The 21,473-nt window shown below is 38.3% G+C and overlaps 1 protein-coding gene across 8 annotated transcripts in view; it reads left to right on the plus strand.

Moving 5' to 3' along the window:
* Positions 1–20,839, plus strand: part of EML5 (EMAP like 5) — a 111,404-nt gene extending 90,565 nt beyond the window's left edge. For 5 of the 8 annotated variants that reach the window (XM_039551893.1, XM_039551896.1, XM_039551895.1 and 2 more), the window contains 11 exons: positions 875–1,048; positions 1,959–2,167; positions 4,022–4,179; positions 6,045–6,159; positions 6,640–6,828; positions 7,027–7,199; positions 8,472–8,634; positions 9,522–9,625; positions 11,330–11,483; positions 12,289–12,389; positions 12,713–20,839. In XM_039551893.1, the coding sequence (XP_039407827.1) occupies positions 875–1,048; positions 1,959–2,167; positions 4,022–4,179; positions 6,045–6,159; positions 6,640–6,828; positions 7,027–7,199; positions 8,472–8,634; positions 9,522–9,625; positions 11,330–11,483; positions 12,289–12,389; positions 12,713–12,749 (1,577 nt within the window). In that variant the 3' untranslated portion in view covers positions 12,750–20,839. Of the gene's footprint in view, positions 1–874; positions 1,049–1,958; positions 2,168–4,021; positions 4,180–6,044; positions 6,160–6,639; positions 6,829–7,026; positions 7,200–8,471; positions 8,635–9,521; positions 9,626–11,329; positions 11,484–12,288; positions 12,390–12,712 lie in introns of those variants that run through there. The other 3 variants (XM_039551899.1, XM_039551900.1, XM_039551894.1) reach the window with 2 other exon arrangements.
* Positions 20,840–21,473: the final 634 nt, after the last annotated feature.

Below are 21,473 nucleotides of genomic sequence, written 5' to 3' on the forward strand. Positions count from 1 at the left end.
TTTAACTGATGAGGAACACAAAGCATGAATCTGAAAGAGAATTTAGTTTATGTGAATCTGGGTCTATGACAAGGACCAGTAACCTCCAGACTCTGCAGGCAAATTTATTAGAGATCAGAAGTGAAGATGTTTGAGAATCTTACTGTCCTGGAAATGCCTTAGGTGCTGTTCAGAGATTGTAAACTATACATGGATTGCAAGATCCTTTGAGAAAGCATTGCACTTGGGAAAAAAACTATCTGTCATCATGGTAAAGATAATCACATACATTAGTAGCATGGAAAGACAGTTTTTACTGCAGAGAGCTTGCAGTCTAAACAACACAAACTAAATACCATAGTTCTTCTACATCAATAAGCAAGCTGATGATTTGGCTGATGTTCTCCTAAGAGGGCAAGCATTTCAGACAGATGGCCATTTTGTAGAAAGGAGATTTTGGCCTTGCACTGTAAACTGATTTCTCTGTAGCTATCAGTTGTCCAAAAGCCCCATGTAGAAGTTACATTCTTGATGAACGGCTTTATTTGTGAAGGTTTTTGAGTTAGCATGCTGACCTAAGCTTTACTAGGAGAAAAACAGGAGAAGACAGCTTGCTGTTGGAACTTCTATTGTGCTTCACAAGTCCCATAACAAGTTAAGCAAAGTTTTCATCTCTGGTAATGTAATGAGGCCAACTTGTTTATCCTACTTAGTGATCCTGTTTGTCATAAATTGGTTTCCAAAGGGAGGCCAAAATCTCCTTTCTTTCCTTTTTTTCTCCCATCTGATCACAGCAATTTTATTTGTCTTATTAAAAAGTATTAACCGCTTCAATAAGCAAATTATTACACATTTTCAAAATGAATACTAATGGCATGTTTTAATATTTGTGTAGCTACAGCTCCTTCTATTCACGTGTGGGATGCAATGAACAAGCAGACACTGTCCGTACTGCGGTGCTACCATTCCAAGGGCGTGTGCTCAGTCAGTTTCAGTGCCACTGGCAAACTGCTGCTGTCCGTAGGGCTGGATCCCGAACATACCATTACCATTTGGAAGTGGCAGGAAGGTAGGAAAGTGACTGTTCTTGTAGAAGGTGTTTACATTGCTAGAGATAAATTGGCTTGAGTCAAGAGCAATTGTAACAGTTAAGTATCAGCTGATCAAAAATTGCTACAATAAATGCTGTGCACCATGCTCTGTACAGCAAGATCCAAGATGGATGTCTTTACCCATTCTAGTAACTGCTAAATATATGTCCTTTGAAACTATTGGGTAAAGATCAAGTTAGCTCCCTGATTTCCAGTTAGAATAATGTACGGTTTTCTTTTTTTTTTTAATTGTCATTATTATTATTATTATTATTATTACTTCATTCTTCTCTAAAGTCTGATTACTGACTAGGTTGTCATACTCCTAAAATTACTCCCAAAAGCTGCAAATTGCAGAAATGTGGTGCCAGGACAGATCCTCTGTGCATTTTATATAATTGGTGTCTTAAGCTGTGTTTTCAGATCAGCTTTGATCTGTATTCAAGATTTAGGCTAAAGAGATTTGGTGAGCTCCTTTCCTCATCTCCCTTCTGCCTGACAAAGCCATGCCCAGATTATGGACCTGGTTCTCTAGTCTTTGAGGTTTACTTCCTCTCTCTTTGGGGTTTGCTGTTGATCAACTAGTAACTCTCAGAATTTTAAAGATCAGCTATTGAGTTAATAAAAAGTGATCTTTCACAGCTTGTGTGATAGATCCTGTGGGGATGGATGCAATGTCACATGTGTATTTATGTAATCTTAGGTAGGATGAAAGATGTGTGGTCAGAACATGCCTGTGCTCATTTTAAGGGTTGATACACGTTCAGAATAACAGCTAAGGATCCCGACTGAGGAATCTTCATATGGGTCAAAATTACGTTAACATTTTTTAATCAGAAATGTGTATTTTTCTCAGCAAATTCAAAATGTCCATTTTCTTTCTGCCAGGTGCCAAAATTGCCAGCCGAGCTGGTCATAACCAGCGTATATTTGTCGCAGAATTCAGGCCAGATTCAGATACACAGTTTGTTTCTGTGGGAGTTAAACATGTAAGGTTCTGGACACTGGCTGGAAGAGCTCTCCTCAGTAAAAAAGGGCTGCTGAGCTCCATAGAAGATGCCCGCATGCAGACCATGCTTTCTGTAGCTTTTGGAGCGGTACGTACCTCAACAAACCATCTGAAAATGCATAAAAACAAACATCTTTTTACCCTTCTGCCTTTATTCAGTTCAGAGAGACTTTTATAACCTGCTAATGAGTATATCAGTTGTTTTATTAAACTCAGTTTAGCATTCCTATTAGTTATCTGCTAGTTAGAACTAGTACTAGCTGTCTTTAGAACAGAAAAGACTGTGGGTTTGTATGTTTCTGGAGAAACAAACATAGATGCTTTGAACGGATAACACACTGCTTGTTATGTAATCCAGGTAAAACAAAACTGAATCTAGACTGCAGGAACCAAACAGTAGAAATGAGGCTAATTTTATGCCCACACAGAGGTGATTGTTTTGCAATCTGCTCATGGGTGATCAGAGAGCAGTGTTGTCCTGGGCATTCATTAATGTTGGACACTGTTAGACGACTGCAGTAGGGGTTTCTTTTGCTTTGGGGGTTTTTGGACATGTGCAGGCCTTGTTGCTAAGTTCCACTCACTGCTGTTTCCAGAGCTGCTCTGCATGAGCAGTACTCATCTCTTCAGCTGGGCAGAAAGCCACAGCTATCTTTTGTGAAGTGGTGCTTTGCTTTGATTGCCTGCATTTCTGTCCTGTTTGAACATCTGCCTGGTTGGTCCAGACTGAATTTACACCGTAAGTTTTGATTTTTGAAACTCTAACTGGCCTGTGGTTTCCTTTTTCTGCCACACTATCTTTTTTCCACAGTGATATCTGCCTGATTCAGATGAAGGTCTGACAAAGAAACAGGATTTTTTCCAAATGATAATTTATTGATGCCCAGCCCAGCCATTAGTCAGTGGTTTGGGAAACCTCTGTAAACTTTCTTATGAAGAGACAGATTCTTAGTGTGAGAATCAGGCTGTATGCTGAATGGCCTGAAGTTTGGTATGAGGTTTGAGGATGCAGAGCTTGCAGGGGTTTTGTGAAATGCTTTGCAAACTGAATAAAGCCAAACCTGGTGTGTTCTCCATACTGCTGTAGGGAGCAGTTCTGGGAGTGCTCATGTTGTTTTTGTCTCAGAAGGAGCTAGTTTAGCTGTCCCTAAACAGAAGTTGGAAAAGCCCAACAGTTAGTGAGCATGATGCGAGGATCTGCTCTCAACTTCATTTCCAGTCCTCTTTTACTTTATTAGAGCCACACACCCTTAAAAAAAAGGCCGTTGAGCATCAACCCACTTCAGTCAAGGAAAGTGTTTGTGCCACACGTGTACATGATACTCTTAAAACATGGTGGTACTACACATGATACTGAATTTGAGGATTCATGTAAGTTACTAAGTTAGTTTTGCTCAATAACCAGTTTCTGTTGGAATCCTACTAAATTGCCCTTAAATTTCAGAGGTGATTACATTTATTTTTATTACTTTTCAAGAGCAGGAAGCAGAAGTAAAGAACAGGTTACTGTAATCCTGTGAGTCTCTTCACTTAACCACAAAAATTACTGCAAGCGTAACATACATAGCAAGGGGTCCAAATTGCCTGCTTGTGCAGAATGTCAGTACTTACTGTGGTACTCTACTTTTTTGCACACCTGATAGGCTGAAAGCACAGATAACCCTTTGGCTGAAGCTTAAGTCGTTGCATTTCTTCTTGCAAAAAGAAATGCAATGATTTTCTTCAAGCTACAAGAAAGCATCTTTCAGACATCAAGAAGGAATATAGTAACTCATTGTTTTGTCCCTAGAGGTCCTTAATGCCTCTTCCACAGTTTCCTCTTCTCCAGCAGCAAATAAAAGCAGTTTAGCCTAAATGCAAATGGTGATGATCTTTATTTCTGAATGTGTTTCTTCTTACCTTACTCAGAATCAGATGATGAGTATATTTTTCCCCTTTTCAGAATAACTTGACATTTACAGGTACTATCAGTGGAGATGTTTGTGTTTGGAAAGACCATGTGTTGATACGAATTGTGGCCAAAGCTCACAATGGACCTGTTTTCACAATGTATACCACACTGAGGGATGGTTTGATTGTTACAGGAGGCAAAGAAAGGCCGTGAGTGTTCTATTTTCTTTGTTTTCTGCATGCACATGTACTCTTTAAAAATGGTTTGGATTCATCCTATCAACACTAGTTGAGGCATTAAAGGTAGAAGAGTAGTCCCTTTCAGATTCCTGATAGGTGTTAAGAAAAAGAGCAGCCACCACCTCCAAAGTGCAGATAACCCCATGTGAACTTCAACTAGCTCTTTTTCCCGTGGATTATAAGAGAAAGCATTTAGCCTGAAATTTAGAATCATTGAATGGTTAGGGTTGGAAGGGGCCTTATAGATTATCTAGCTCCAACACCCATTTAGCTTTAAGCACTTATAAGTTACCTAGTCCTTGTTGGTTACTTCTTTCATGGAAGATGTACTGAGGTTGTTAACCAAAGTAATTTGCACAGTTGTGATTAAATACATGAATGATACATTTTATAGCAGTATGATGTCTTTCAAAGGAAAGATCTTCTTAGTTATGATGGCAGAGGCAAGCTGTCTTCTCTCAAATCTAAGGTACAGCAAGGTCCTTTGTTTCTGGGGTTGCAAGCAAAATACCTCCTCAACCATTTTAATTTTTTTTGGTGCCTTCCTAATGATAAAAAAATGCTTCAGCTGTAATACAGTCTACAATCTGATGACATGATAGTGCCCCATTTTGCAGGACACAGGCCACTTATCTTTTCAGACCCAACTGAAAACTTACTTATTTCTGTGCTTGAAATATTTCCTTCCGCTATTTATAAACATTGTTGTGATTTTATTTGGAGGATGTTCTCTGTACTGCTAAGCTTCAGAGGCTCTTGATAATTAGTATTTAACATGAAACAAATAGTAATGAATAAAAATAAGAACCCAGAATTCATCTCCTGTGGGAAAATGAAGTATTGACAGTATGCAAAACAAGTTTTCATTTAGGAAGATTACATGCTTTTTTCTGCCTTAGTTCACCAGCCTGTTTTGGTAAAATCTTCTTGCTGAGTATAATGATCAATCATATGTCAAAACAGTGCTTGTGGGAAACAAAGAATATACTATTGCAAGGAGTATCAATTTATAATCTATTGTAGTTCTTTTAATAATAATAATAACAGTAGTACAAGATCAGTAATTGTGATCAAACATTCTGAAGTTCTTTGTCAGGGATCATTCAGTAATCAAAGCTGTAACACAAGCAGCTCGATATTGTGGAACACTGTATTTTTGTTAGGGGAGATTGAAGACAGATAAGACATGTCCCAGCTCAACTATAGATGCCCAATTTATCACTGTTTCAGTAAACATTGTCTTCTTTTTAGAAACTTTTTATTTGAATGTGTTCTGTACTGTAATACCAGGGTTTTTTGCAAGTGGGAGGGAAATACTTAGTGTTTTCATAATTAATACCTATTGTGTGTTTTTTCTGCTGTATCTGTGTAGTTTATTTTACAGCAGTGAAAATAATAAAGTTTTCACAAAAGTGAAAATCTTCAGTCATTTATTTCACAGAAATAAAACACATACCTTTTCTGTTTCTCTCAACTATAATTTGAAAACCTCCTCCTGTCTGATTATTAAGGTGTCAGTTTGCACACTTAACTGTTCTTTTGACTAGACAAATTCCCTCAAAACTACTCATTCAGACTAATCTTAGCAGTACCCATCTTTCAACTTGTTCTGTAAAGTAGAACAGTGAGGACTTGGAATCAGGTGTGTCTTACTTGGCTGTGAGGCTCAGCATGTTAACATCAACTGTTCAGTCAAATTGAATCTTTAACAATTTAAAATATACTCAAATGTCTCATTTGCAGTACATTACATTAAATAATGTAGTTCTTTCCTCCGTTAATTGTCCTTTTTGTGCCAGCTGTTATGCTCATGGTTCTTCCTGATGTCTTCATAGTTCAAAGGAAGGAGGAGCAGTTAAGCTATGGGATCAGGAGCTGAAACGATGTCGTGCCTTCAGACTAGAGACGGGACAAATCACAGACTGTGTTCGCTCTGTTTGTAGAGGCAAGGTAAAGAAAGCTGCCTGTCTGTAAAATAAAGCTTATCATTTTTGGGTTGATCTCTAATACCAAATAAATTAGTTCTGCTTTCTCTTGTAGTTAGTATTTGAAATTAAAGGCTAAGCTAGAACTGCAACTGATATTGTGGCAGAAAAACATCTACTTTGTGGGATCTCACTCTTTGTTGGGATAATACTCCCTATATATTTTTATTAAAGACTAATTAAAGATTTCTTTTCCATTTTCTTTCCACACTTTAGATATCAAATATCAAATGACAAGCAGTAACTCAACTAGCATCATGATTTCTACAGAGCTTTGTACTTTAATAAATCAGAGGAGTTTAAAAAATAAGTTTTCTTTGATTATTTAATAACTTGACTTAAGCAAACTTCCTTGACAGAACTACAGCTCTAGATTATATTTTAATTACTGTTCATCGTGAGAGGTTAATATATTTTATCAGAGATAATTTCACTATTGTTCAAGGGGAAAATTCTCGTCGGGACACGAAATGCTGAAATAATTGAAGTTGGAGAGAAAAATGCAGCATGTAACATTCTAATTAATGGTCATATGGATGGACCAATCTGGGGCCTGGCAACGCATCCGTCCAGAGATTTTTTCCTTTCTGCTGCAGAAGATGGCACAGTAAGACTCTGGGATATTGCTGAAAAAGTAGGTATTGGAGAACACTTGTTTAGGTAAAAAAAATAGCCTTTTGATGGTGTTGCAGACTTGAAATTTGTTTTTTATTGTATTCTGAAGATAATCCATCTGGTGTTGTTAGCCTGTTTACAGACTATTAGCATAAGATGCCTTTAAAATATGGACAAATAGTAACAGTTACTATTCTGGGTTTTTATTTCTTCACAGAAGATGCTGAACAAAGTCAGCTTAGGACATGCAGCTCGTACTGTTTGTTACAGCCCAGAAGGTGATATGGTAGCTATTGGCATGAAAAATGGAGAATTTATTATCCTGCTTGTGACCTCTCTAAAAATTTGGGGGAAAAAAAGGGACAGAAGATCAGCAATCCAAGATATCAGGTCAGAAAATATAATGCCTTTTCTGTTGTAGTATGCTAGAAATCTCTAATATTTTGGTTTTTAAAAATACAATTCAGTGTTCTGAGGAGCATTGCAATGATATTTTAGAGGGCTAGAATCAACGAGTAAATTGTGGAATTTGTGTGATTACTCCGATACCAGGAATAAAAAAGGAGGAGGTGGTACATGAAGATGGCATCAGCCAAAACAACTGGTGGTGTGGACACCAGTGACAAGTGGTGTTCCTCGGGGGCTGGTGTGGGGACCGGTGCTGTTTGACATCTTGGTGGCAGCAGGGACAGTGGGAGCGAGTGCCCTCAGCAGCTTTGCCAGTGACAGCACCGAGCATGTGGTGTGGTCGACACGCTCGAGGAAAGGGATTCGTAGGAGGTAAAGTGAGATCAGAAGCTTAGAAGTGAAGACTGGGTTGTGAGAGATAATGGAAATGCCAGTCTGTCAGTTTGCTCTTTGTTGTGTTTGTTAGAAAGGAGTTAGGAGTAAAATTTCGCTTCTGTTTCCTGAGCGGAGGAACAGACCGTTCCTTCTGTGAGATAAATTGGTCATGATCAGCTAAGGAAAGTTTTGGAGAGCAAAGTGGAATGAGAGAGAAATATAAGCAAACAGAGACCTTGCAGGAGAGCTCTGCTAGGAGTTAGGGGGTTGCTGGAATTGGAAAGCTGTCCCAAGGTATGTTTCAGAGAGAACTGAAGTAAAACTTCCCCAGTAACAGAGAAGGGGCAGTGAGGAATTTGTTCAGCTCAGGAAGCTACTGAGTTTCAACACTAGAAAGGAAAACTGGAGGAAAGAAACCAGTGTGCAAAGATACATTGGGCAAACAAAAGGTTTGCTTTACATTTTTTTATTCAGCACATTTCATCTAGAAGTTCTGACTTTTCTTCGGTTACAGCACTTCAGTTTTCTAGTTTTAAACCTTGTAAGTATAGCATCAGGGAGTCAGAGTCATCAGGGGTCTGTCACAAGTTGTTAGAGCATGAGATGGTCATGAAATCAGATAATGAACAGAGTTATTCAAGAGATGTTCCCAGTTCACTTTTATGTGTAATCTGTACCAAAGTTATTGCCACCTTCTGCTGGATGTGCATTCCCTGAAAATTTAATTTCAAAAGTTATTTTGCTTAGCAGACTAAATACTCTGCTTCCCTCTAGTTCTGGATAGCAGATACTTGAAATGCAAATTTACCTGTACTTCTCAAATATTATAATCTGTTGTAAGTGCCAACCTGTGTTCATGACACCCTTTTATCTGTTCAGGTTTAGCCCAGACTCTCGTTACCTAGCAGTTGGTTCCAGTGAGAATGCAGTGGATTTTTATGATCTGACTTTGGGCCCGACACTAAATCGAATCAGCTATTGCAAAGATATCCCAAGTTTTGTAATCCAGATGGACTTCTCTGCTGATAGCTCTTATCTCCAGGTATCAGTCATTAATTGTTCAAGGTACTGAATGGAAAACATGCTCATGACAGATACTCTGCAAGTATTCTCCTTTGACGACTTTTAACTTTTGTAACTAAGTGTTGGAGTTTGTTGCTGTCACTAGACTTACTTTGCTGTAGTGCTAAGTGGATGCCTTTAGTTTTGAATAGTTTTCCTGGAGATTAAATACAGAAAATAAGCAAAGAAATGAGAGACAGATTTCAAACCCCCTGTGATGTGTCTCTGCCTTTCTACCTCTGATGATGATGGGCTGTCTTAAAGGAGGAGGGAGTACAGTCTGTCATTCTGCAGGGCCTGGGGATCTATGAATTCTTCATCTCCCTGACCAGCACGAAGGTATTACATGTCTTTTTAGTGCTTATCTTTGTGGAGCAGCACCAAAATTATGGTGTTGCAACTTCCAACTATAGGAGGGCTTAAGACATTTCTTAAAATAAAAAGTATGTATAATATGCTTTCTGTATTTTATTTGCATCTGAGTGGAGAAATAAGCTTCTCTTATCATCAAATCAACAGTTACAGCCTAAGAGGAGCACCTTCGTGTCAGTTTTCAAGATAGGAATTTATTTTGCCTTATTTGTGTATACCCACACACTAACACACTTATGTGCAGAATGTGAGTTGTTTCAGTTACTTTTTATTAATTTGACATTTAAATGTTAAGATTTCTTATGCTTTCTCACTATTGCTTTATGCTTGTGTAGATTTTTTGAGTATTTTCAACTCATTGACTAAGTTTTCTTCATAGCTAAGTTACTTTAGGAGGTAACTGTCACACAAATGCTTTCCAAAGCCCTCTGGAATTATACTTTCATCTTTTGAAACAAGCTAATGTATTGTAAATTCTCTGTGGTCACCTCAAAGGTCTCTACGGGGTCTTACAAAAGGCAAGTGTATGAAGTGCCTTCAGGAAAGCAGCTTGTGGACCAGGCTGTGATTGACAGAATAACATGGGCTACTTGGACAAGGTAAATGGTTCACATATTTACAGCTGTTTGATCCCTTCAGTCAGGTATTTTCTTTTAACACACCCATCTGCTCTGGCAGCAGCTCCCCTAAGTGCAGCACAGCAAAAGGCAGTACAGAGCAGACCCCTCAGCAGAGGGGAGCTGCTTGACCCCTGAGGAATCTGATAAAACTGATCTCTCACGTGTGTCCTTGTACTCACTGGGTATCTCTAGCTCCTTTGATACAACTCTAGCAGCCTCAGTATTTGTTTCACTGCACTCTGCAAATTATCTGGAATAGTGCACTATTCTTCAAAATAGTGATGAGAGTACAGGGACAATTAAAATATATCAAAACATGGTAACCCAATACATGACTGGGGTAATTCAAGTTTATTTACAGTACTACACTAATGGTATCTGTATAAGTTGCTATTAACATTTGCATATTAAAAGGCATACAAAAGTACTTTTAAATACCTTAAAGTTATTATATTTCTTTCAAGATATTACATGAAGTATAATATATACACACATAAATGTATAATTTATGTATAAATTAGATAAAAATGTATATATAAATAAAAGTATAATATGAATATAATAATATTTTATTCTTATTTCACAGTTAAATAATTTGTTTTCTATTCTATGCAGATCTGGCTTTCTGTGCCTTATTTCAGTCTCTGTTGCCTGCTTTCAATTACTGTCCTCTAATTATCACCCTCAGACAAAAATTGAGAATAAATACTTGAAACTTTTCCACATATGAACCACTTTAAACAATAATAATCCTGCCTATTTGCTGCAGTACACAACTAAAACTGTAAGCTTTTAGAGGGCTCTGCAAGGCTCATTTTGATAGATTTCTGTTTTTTGTTTGGGTAATCGATTTTTGTCACCTTTTTGAGACAAAACCAAGAAACTGGTATTTTCTGACCCAATTCAGTATGTCTGATGTAAACCATGCCTTTCTGCATGTAGTGTACTGTGCCCTGAATTGGGGGGGGAAAGAATCACAGAAAAATTCCCAAATCATTCACCTATTAACAAATGACAAACTTCTTGTGTCTGTGCATTCGTGGGAGTATGCTTATACATTGTAAGCATATACATTGTAAGCAGAGCTGAGTAAGAGCCTTTTTACAAGGCTTTGTGAAGGAACTTTTCTGAAATCTAAAAATAATAGTGTTTTCTGTTTAGGACAGTTTTTCTCTCTCTGATTATAATGAAGAATCTTCACTGGACTCAGAGATACTTTTCTTTAGATTGATACCAAAATATTAAAGAATCAACAGAACATAGTTATATGCAATAGAGAATATAAAATTTTTTGTTTTCCAAAATCTGAAGCTTATTGATCTAAGGCTTATGCTATGATGTTCTCTCTCTAATTGTCCTTTCTTTATCCTTTTTTGTTTTTCTTTTTTTTTGCAAATGCCTCACTGGACAATAGACGTATTATTGATTTCACCTCTGGTTCTCTCACATTGCCATGGGCCACAATATTTTGGGAATTACATCACTGAATCAGTTTCAGAAGCAATTATGGAATGATGCAAAAATTAATTACAGAATAAAAGCTATATAAGATGTGCATGTGTGAGAATAAAATGAAAACATTGCATTTTTATAGAACCAGTTACAATATGAGATCTGCTTTCTATTTCCTGACTCTTGTTTTTGCAGTGGTTTTCAAAAGAATTTCTTGCTCTTCTGTTTCAGTGTTCTAGGGGATGAAGTAATTGGAATCTGGTCCAGGCATGCTGAAAAAGCTGATGTGAACTGTGCTTGTGTCTCTCACTCGGGAATCAATCTTGTAACAGGCGATGATTTTGGCATGGTCAAACTGTTTGACTTTCCATGTCCTGAAAAATTTGTAAGAACTTGTTTTTTCATGGTTATAACAACAAGTACTGTTGGTATTAGGACCTTGGTTATTTCTCTAGAAGACATATGATGGAAATATTTTCTCTCTAAATTTGTAGCTTTATACTCTGTGTAGCATTAGCTCTATAGTCTCATACACATGCTCCACCTCAGAGTTTCCCTACCATTTTCTGCACGAGCTCTTGCTGTAACCTCTTGTAGGTCTTGCTATTGTCTGCCAGTCTGCTGTAGCATAATGCCTGCCTACTGAAAATCTCAAAGCCCTTAGTAATTTCCACCTCTGATCCATTTGACAAATGAGGAAGATAGCTGGTGATTTTAGTCCCATCTGTGTATTTTTATGGATGAAGAGTTTACAGATTTTTCACCAACACTGTTAAATTGTTTCACTGTTTTTTATAATTCATATTTATAATGTTTTTTTATTTGTTTTCACTGTTAATTTTCAAGATTTGAGACTGCACAGGGTAAATATTTTTTTTTTCAGTGTGAGGAATTTTACACAAAACGTAGAAGTTAATCATGTGACAAGATGTATTTCATATTGTTGTGTTAGCTTGAGCTTTGTTCCCAATTTGCAAGTGCTCTCTTATTGCCTGACAATTTAATCTACATTGCAGCTAAATAGTAGTTCTTTTTCAGGAGATCTTTCACATTTGATAACCTATATAACTTTCAAATATTACAAATCTGTGATGCAATGAAAAGGTAGATAAAAACATGCATGCCTTGTTTGATTTAGGAGGGTACAGAATATTTAGACTTTCTCATTCTGTTGTTTGGGTTTTTTTCAGGCAAAACATAAACGATTTTTAGGTCATTCTGCTCACTTAACTAATATTCGATTCACAAGTGGAGACAGATACGTGGTCAGTGCTGGAGGGGACGACTGCAGGTAGGTGTCCTTGCCATTGCTGCCAAACTCTACACACCACTGGACATGGACACTACATAACAACGTAAAGCTCAAGTTCAGCCTCCAGCCTTTTATCTGTGTGCTTGCTTTCCTGTTTGTACATAGAGAAAAAGATATTTGTGACAAAATAAATATCCCAAATGTTAATGTGAACAGCTAAGATTTAATAAGTTAAAACGTTGACATGAATGTTCAGAACATCATACTTTTAATGGAAATTTATTTTGGCTGTGTTACGCATTTCTTTTAACAACATTGTAGTCTTCTATATTTCATATTTAATATCTTTTTTGAAAACACAGCTTATTTGTTTGGAAGTGTGTGCATATGCCTCATTGAGGGAGACATGGAGACTTGCAAAGAGGACACTGCATGAAGTACCAGGCATGAAATAACCCAGGATTGCAATGTGACATTCTACTGTGCCCTGCATGCGTAAGAAATGACCCAAGACACAGAGCAATCTGTCTCTGACAGACAGGACCTGGAGTCTGCCAGAAGGATGGACTGTCACAAACACACTGTGAGGCTAGGTTGGCTTCAGTGTCAGATAATCTGGGTTTGTATTCCACTCACTGCCAGATGTTGAAAATGAAATATGTGGATGAAAGGAAAAAGTGAATTGTTAATCAATGTACAGTTTCACAGCAAGTTCTTGGGGTTTTAATCGAGAGATGCTATTTCTGACCTAGTGCTGTACATTGATCTATTTTCAGCATGAATGTTTTTCCTTTAAGTTTTGAGGTCTAAATAGCATAGATTAAAAGAGTATTCCATATTTTATTACTGGGAGAGACCATATATTAACTCTTAAATATATAGTATTTTAATAAATGTTTAATTATTATAATGGAAATTATATTTCTATGGCTGGTCAAAAGGAAACATCATATCTGGTGAAGCAGAAAATAATAGAGTTGATTCCTTATGACTGAAATATTTCCGTATTTAGAGGCCTGGGTCACAGTCATGTCTGGTGAAAGCCGTTGGATATGCATGATCTTCATGGCTAATTTAGTGTTTTTGTTGCACTTAAACATTAAATTAGTTCTATGAGCAAAAATAGATTTGCTCACTTCGCGAGTGCCTTGCCCACTACCTAAAAGTCTAACTCCCAATTTTTGCCTTGTGAATAAAAGTATTCTCAGTGGAAGAGAGATTATTGCTGTGTTACTTGACTGGGCTGTGAGCCTCTCTGCTGGAAATGAGGACCAGGGTGAGGATTTTGTAGTCTTCTTGTTGATAAAGCTTGGGATGTCACCAGTGGCAAAAATAGAATTTCAGAGCAATATGAATTGATTTTATTTTCTCAGCATCATAGGGGAGATTCAGAGAGAACTTTGCAAGCATTATATTTTATACATTTGAACTTTTTAACAGAGTTAGGACTAGCTGGGAGATGTCTCTATTCAGATTTCTCTTCTGATTGTAAAAAATGTCCAATCGTCTGCTTCCTTGAATGGACCTGCTGTCACCTCAAGCATTTATTCTATCCTGCAACGTAACTGAGATTCTAAGTTGGAAAGACATTTCCATGGTGATAAACACCTGAACAAAGCTGTGTTTTTGGGTACAAGTGAGGAAGATTTCATTAGCTGTTTGTCTAAATCATGTCATAGAGAAGCATTACAGACAGTTCATATTCATGCAACATAGCAGGGATCAAAAGTCACTAATTATCAGCACTGCTCTCATTGTGGCATTCTGCTGTGAACAGAAAGCTCTCTTTCTGTGCAAGCCAGCGTTGCTTTGACAGTGGCACTTGTTTAGGTCAGTCAATAGGCTTCACTGTTATTCATCTCCTGCGTTTTCTTATGCCAGATGAAAAAGAAATAAATCTCATCTCTTCTTGTGTGCATGTTGGTTACAGAGGGAATGGGAGGGCTTGCAGGTAGAAGAGAACAGTTACAGAGCCAAACTTCTGTGCTCTCCTTTTTATGTGCTATACAAAACTAGTTACCCAACTGTCTTAGGTAATATATTTTATATATCAAGCTATAACAAATATTTATTTTAAAGAAGTTGATGAACTAAACGGTTATCAGGTTTCTCAGCATGATGGTTCTTAGCAAAGTCTTGCCAGTCATGCAGCTGCTATTCTACAGGAGCAAAAACTCTAAGGATTTGGTCATGAGTGTACAGGGAGATCTTGCCAGTAATGTTTTTGAGTTTAGGGGAATTGCATATGAGAGTTGTGATTAGACCTGATGTATCTCATAACCTTGTTTCCTGTCTCTGTTGTACATGAAAATTAGTCTCTGGTGTTTATATCTTCTCTTTACCAGAGAAATGGTTTGCAGTGTGCTCTTTGATGGCTGTGATTCTATCCCTTATTAAACACATCTGTGCAGGACTTTCGGACTTGAAGTAAGATCTGTCCTGCCTCTATTTTAAAGTTGCCTTTCATTGGATCGAGATGGATGACTGTTAAGAGCTCCCTCACAGTCTGTCCTACTCAGACTGTCAGATCAAAGTCCGTATTTTTCTGTCTCTGAGTTTTCCCCTCAAAATCCTAGGCTCAGTGAGCTCTTCTGTAGGCCTTCACCCAGTGAAGGAGGTATGTGGATCAAGAGGGTTTTTTCCTGGAATCCCTGTTGCTGGTCCTCTTCTCCTCCCTCCCCCTACACCCTTCATTAATGTTGTGCCTCTCCACTGATAATTTGTCCATTGGTGCTTTTCCCCTGAGGAATCCCAAAGGCCACTCCAGAGCTGAAGGATGAGAAGAAAGGGGCAGGTGAATTGCAGCAGGGCTGCTCTGAGAGGGGCGAGGCTGAGAGCTGCAGTGGGAGAGGCTGAGCCTCCAGGTCTCCCTGCTTCTTCACTCTCTTCCGAACCTCACTGCTACTGTAAAGGGCTGGGATGGGAGCTGGAAGCTGAGGAGCTCTTCAAAAACTGAACTGCCAGCATTGTTCCTCCTCTTGCAGCCCAAATTGGTAGCTAGTGTTTTCCCTGGTGAAACTGCTCCATGGTTTGCCAGGTAAAATGGTGGCAGCCAGCTGGGAATTATCACAAATGTTGAGGAGAAGAGTAGCAGAGCCTCAGTTGCAGTTTGGAACATAATGTAGCTGTGATTCTCTGCTGAAGTGAAGAGCTGGCTGTCAGCATGGTCCAAGTTGGCAGCTTTGTGGTGGTTTTTGTCTTTTTGTCTGTGATGGTGCTTGCTACCGTGCCTCATTTACTGTTTACATTAAATGCTACTGTAGTAACTTGCTAATTGTTGCCACCCATGCTTGACGCATGTGCACATGGGAACAGGCTGCCTGTTCTGATAGGCAGTGGGAGCTCGAGGCTGGATGCTCCACGGAGAAATCAAAGGATGACAGAACCCCGTAGGATAGGTCAGGAAAGAAGCTGGAATGTGGAGAGACTAGTGAAAGCCTTTCATCTGGAAGCATCAGAGAGAACTGAGAGCAGGAAGGCTCTGCCTGAAGCTGGAGAAAGCCTATTCTGGGGTTATACAGCACCAGGGAAGGGGAGGCAAAAGTTCTTTGTATAATTTAATCACTAGTGGATGATTTTGTACTATAGCTTGTGGTTTTGGTTAGCAGCAAACATACATCTTTGGGATCTTTAGTCAGCAATATTTTTGGTAATAAAAGAAATTAACTAGAAAACTGAGTCAATTAAAATAAAATTACATTTCACTTAAAAAAATAAATATGCCCTTGAAAGCTATTAAGCATACTTAGAAAAAAGAGAATAAGGAAAATCCAGCTCCTAGGAGCAAGGAAATACTAAAAATAAATGCATTTAGAACTGAAAGTTGACATAATGCAGGAACCGAGGAACACAGTTGGGAATTAGGTCAGAGAGAGCAAATTACCCAAATATGTTGAATCATTTAGACTTGAAATCTTTTTTTTTTAAATTCTCAAGAAGGCAGTCAGCATATATGACTTTCTGATTTTGCTAGGGAAAGCAAGAAATGCTGTGAAACTAAAGGATAGGATTTCAGAAAATTAAGGCTATTTTATCACTTGGTGACAGCTGAGGAAAAGCACACATTCAGAGCAGCTTCTTACTTTGCTCTGTATCAGGGTTTCAGTGTTAGCAAGATTCATTTCAGCATAACTGAACTTTCTACCAGTCAGGTTAATGCTGGCCTGGAATTTTGCCATCAGAAAGCAGGTACACTGCAGGTGAGACACCTCCTCAGTCTAGAACACGACCAAAATAAAGGGCTTCAGTACCAAGAGCAGGATTTTGATAGCATTCAGGAGTGGCTTAGTTTAAAACTATGATCCCCTTCTCTAAGCTGCTGCCTAAACCACCTCAGCCCCACTGTTTGAGCTGCCAGTTTGCCAAGAGACCCAGCGCCCTGGAGCTGGCCCCAAGCAGCTTCCCTGCCTCAGAATGCTGCTCAGAGCCCAGGCTGGATGTGCTGGGCAAAGTGTAAGAGTGTGACAAGAAAAGGATGTTGGCTTCAAATACAGCATTTAATTAGGCAAGGTGACATGTTCCCTGTGTCATTTTCAGTGTCAGAGATGTGACCAGCCTTAATCCTGAAAGTGTTTTTTGTTTTGAATTCTGTTAAGCTGTAGGCAGTAGTCTTGAACAAAGTGGAGCATCCTGTAGACTCTACAGAAAGGGAAGTAAGACTGCAAGTCACAAAATGAATTGCCACATCAGTGGTGTAAACACCCCTAGTTGCATTGCATTTGTGTGCTTTTTTGTTCTTACTGGGTTTTTTAATGCTTCCTTGCAATCTGCTCTGTTTTTCTAAAATTTTTAGCAGCATTTGATTTCTGCTCATGTGGATAGATCCGTGTGCTTGCCAAAGCCTGCTGTCATTCTTCACACCACTCACTGTTGGGTGGTTACACGAAGCCCATTTATTTTGTTGGCCCTGGCTTCTGCTCTTCACTTGACTTTGACTTCAGACTTGAATTCTGCATATCTCATTTTAGAAATAAAAATAGAATAGTTTTAGGTGTCTAATATGCATAAAAGCCACAATAGGTTTCCTTGCCAAAATCATTTGCATCTGAGGTGTTTTTCTCAGTGAATTTGATGCTAGAACACTCACCATCCTTTTCTCAGTTTACTAACAGCAAACAAGTCATAACCTTAATACCTTGATCTCTTTTTTAGTTTACTGTGAGATCAGCAATCCAGCCAATTCACTACTTCTTTGGAAAGTAAAGGAGAAAAAAAGCATGGAACACGTGTTCTCTTCCCCCTCTGTTTAAAACAAAACAACAGAAAGTGTAAGGTCTTAGCATGATGACAATTGGCAATTCTTAAAATTTCCGTAATTCTTATAATATCTTCTTTTTTTTGGAATTATGGAACATAGGGTGGAGGAAACAGTAACAGGAAACCAGTAAACGCACATGGAGAAAAGGCAGAAGAAAGGAAAGCAGAGAAAGGAACACTCAAAAATAGGCAAAGGCAAGATGGAAGAACTGACATGGGAGGTGGTGAGTGGCAAACATCTTGCTTCAAGTGGGAAGTATTCAGTGGCTGCTTGGGAAGTGTGAGGACTTCCTTACACTTCCTTAGGAGAGCAGGAGAGGGCTCAAGGGAAGGCTGCAGGCAACTTCGGTTGCTCTATTTTTGGGAAGATGCAGCCACTTCCACTCACTGCTGTCTCCACTCTTGTACCTGTGGGACACCTGTTTAGAGCTGAGGTTACCCACAGCTGCAGTGGAGGCACGTTGGAACAAAGACAGTGCTATAAAGAGAGAAGTCCTCTGTAGTACTGAGAGCTCAGGCAAAAGAGTTTAAGGATGTATTTCAAAAGGCTACTCATCTTTCCACCTAAACCAAACATGAATTGTTTTAATAGGCCTGCTCTGAAAATGTTCTTTAAACAAAAAATACTAAACCAAAGAAATACTATACTTCAGAAAACTCTTCATAACCAAGCTGTAGCAATTACTGCCTCTCTTGTTTCTTTCCTATTCAGCAGTTCTTGGTTCTGTTCCCAGGCATTCACAACATTTAAGATGACAGACATGAAAACTGTGGGTTCTATTATGTTTAACCTGAGGTGTGACAGCGAGAGGAATCTGCACACGGCAGTTTGGATCCTACTTGAGCCAAGTTTTCCTTCAGTGGTTCCATGCCATGGGCCTTCAAATATATAGGAACTCGGGTGAATATAATGTAGACCCTACAAATACATCTGAATAGAAATAAATCAATATAAAGTTCTTGATTTTATCCCATAGTAAACCATTACAAAAAAGGAAGTAATTAAGGTAAACTTTAAGTAAAAACAATCCAAACTCATTATAGGTGCTGGGTAGACAACTGGACTTGCAGCAACTCTTTGTAAGAAACACACAATTTGTGCATGAATAGCTGGACTGATCCTTCTCCACCTGCTAGAGGGCAGTTGAGTATGGGACATGAGAGGCAGGATGTTCCTATTGCTCAGTGTGTTTGGATTTCTCTTCCATAAGCCAAAATAGGTGTTTCCTTAGTTTCTGTTGCTGTTTGTGGGATAACTTCAAGACCCTACAAAGTGATTTTGCCCTTAGCAGCACATATCTCGCTCAGTTTGGGCACGATGTCATGTGAGAGCTTACTGAAAAACAGAAAGAAACCCCAGACCAAAACCAACAAACCTCAAATGTTTTTTGTTTTTTAATGATATCCCCCAAACTATTGTCATGTTTGTTCCAGTGATGTGAAGATATGTGTGATTTGCACTGTTTGTAGAGGAAAGCAGGTTCTATCCACTTAACTGCTGAGTGGCCCCCACATAACGGGTGTTTTAGACCAGAGCATTAAGGCCAGTTGTGCTTTACCAGTTTTCTAAAATGAGTACTTAGGAGGGGACAAATGCCACTGTCCCATCATGTGTGATGCTGCAGAGCTCATAAAACTGCTGTTGCCTTCAGCTGTTCTCAGTGGGACTGAGGCCAGAGCTGAGGCTGTAAGGACAAAAATGTGAATTACTACAACAAGTGTTGCATTCGTGGGTTCTGAAAAAAGAGCTGTAGTAGAGGGGTATTTTATTTTCAGTCCTCTACAGGATTGTAAGCCTTTAGGGAAAACAAAAAGGAAATGTTCATGTAATATCCTCCATTATTCCTTCCTTAGCTTTGGTTATTACTGCTCTTCCTCCTTCTCACAGAAGCCCTTATCCCAGCTCCCCACCGCCAAATAAGTTTATTTTTCCACTGTAGTGGCTGAGGTCAGCCAGCTTTAACCACAGCTTTGCTGTCACTGTGGGCATTTGTAATGCAAAGCCAATCCCAAGCATTCTGTTGCTGAAAATGAATTTTCTATTAACTTAGTTGCAAATTCTTGCGATGGGGGAGAAGGGGGGGGATCTTTCCATGCAATGGAGCTGGAAGTGGTACTGCCGTAACACCATGCTTTTTTCAACCACCAGTTGCACCCAGGACATGTGCTACACTGTATTCTTTTGGAATCCAGTAAACATCCTTTCTAAAGAAACTCCAGGCATGAACACAGACACACATTGCATGAAATAAAAATGGTTTCCTGTACTTTTGTGAAATATTGGTGCTGTTAGGTAGTACTTTACACATTTCTGGTCTGTTTTTCCTTTTCTTGCTACTAACGTACCCTGGTGTTGTGGTTTCAGGTGCAAAATAGCTTGAATTTTTTTTTTTAACCAGTATCTGGTAATTAGCTTCATTTCTGCTTTTTAGTTCAGTTATGGGTAAACAGCATAAAGTAATGGAAAAGCTGCATTACTGATTTGTGAAGCAAGTTAAGGCATTTTAATGTAAAATTCCATCTCAGAATACACTCAAGCCCAAAATGGTAACTTAAAAATGTAACAAACTAAGTAAATGCATTAGAACCATTCCCTTTAAAAAAAAATGCACTTTTAGCTTTGTGGCTTGGTTTGTTCACTATTTTTAGCAGAGGAAAAGCAGCAGCTCCTTTTCTCATGCTGAACACTGTGCAACTGGTGACAGCCCAGCACAGCAGTGGAAATGCAGCAATGGGGATGGTTCTGCTTTTCTGCTGCCCTTACAAATTATTGTCTCCTCATCTCACATGGAAAACAGCTTCATGGTGGCAGCTATTTCTGCAAGGGACAGTTAATAAAGGCATTGGGAAATTCTGTAGAAAAATAATGTTCTTTGCAGTCTTTCATCTGGAAACCCATTCCAGCAGTGCTCTGTGCAGCACCAGAGCATCTCCTTTCCTTTCCACTCTCCCGTCAGGTCACCTTACAAAAATATTTTACTGTAGTTCTTTAAGCTTAAAATCCAGTTGTCTGTTCAGATTTGTTGTTTCATTATGGAGTGTGTCAGATAATCCTCTTGCTTTAACAGGAAAAAAAAAAAAAAAAAAGGTATTTTAAACTAGTCCAAAGGTATAGTCATGTATTACTGTAATAAGGATCATGGGTTTAAGTGTACTCCATTCTGGTTTCCACCATGAACATCTAATTCCTGTAACAATGTTGTATGTTTATTTAAAGTATATATATATATATAAAAATTAAATGTCAGATTTTTGCATTAATTAAGATTTTTTTAAATTTGAATATGAACTTTGAGTACTTTATTTAAAAAAAAAAAAACAAACTTTTCCTGGAGTGTTAAGTTTCAGAATTCAAGACTATATTTGTCAAATATAAGTTTAAAATATGTAGCTATCATTGTTTTCTGATATTGAATGTAAATATTTGTAAAAAGAAATTCTTTTGTATATTTTTGTGAAAATGTAGTTCCCCAAAATATAAAAAAGATTTAATAAAAAAGTGCATTTATGTTACTGTTCAACACTTTTCCTTATTTTAATATCACTTAAACATATTTATTGACATGTGTGGATTATTTTTTTACCATGCAAGGCACGGGGAACCTTCTTGAAGAAAACCACAGTGGGCCCAGTAGGAAAAAAGAATTCCTTAGAAGAAAGTTCTGCTTGGTATAAATGGAGACATCTTAGAGTATTTATTTTTAAGTGAAGTGGCAGTTCATAGGATTTTCAAGTGGAGAACTATCAGTAATTCTTTAATTGTTCTGAACTGGTTTGTTTCCCTTGTCTTTTTTTCACCATTTTAAAGAGCAGAAGGATTGTGACAAGCGCTGCACTGGAAAAACACCCAAAAGACAAAGCATTTGT

Source organism: Corvus cornix, chromosome 5 (assembly GCF_000738735.6).
Source record: "Corvus cornix cornix isolate S_Up_H32 chromosome 5, ASM73873v5, whole genome shotgun sequence".
Taxonomy (NCBI): Eukaryota; Metazoa; Chordata; class Aves; order Passeriformes; family Corvidae; genus Corvus; species Corvus cornix.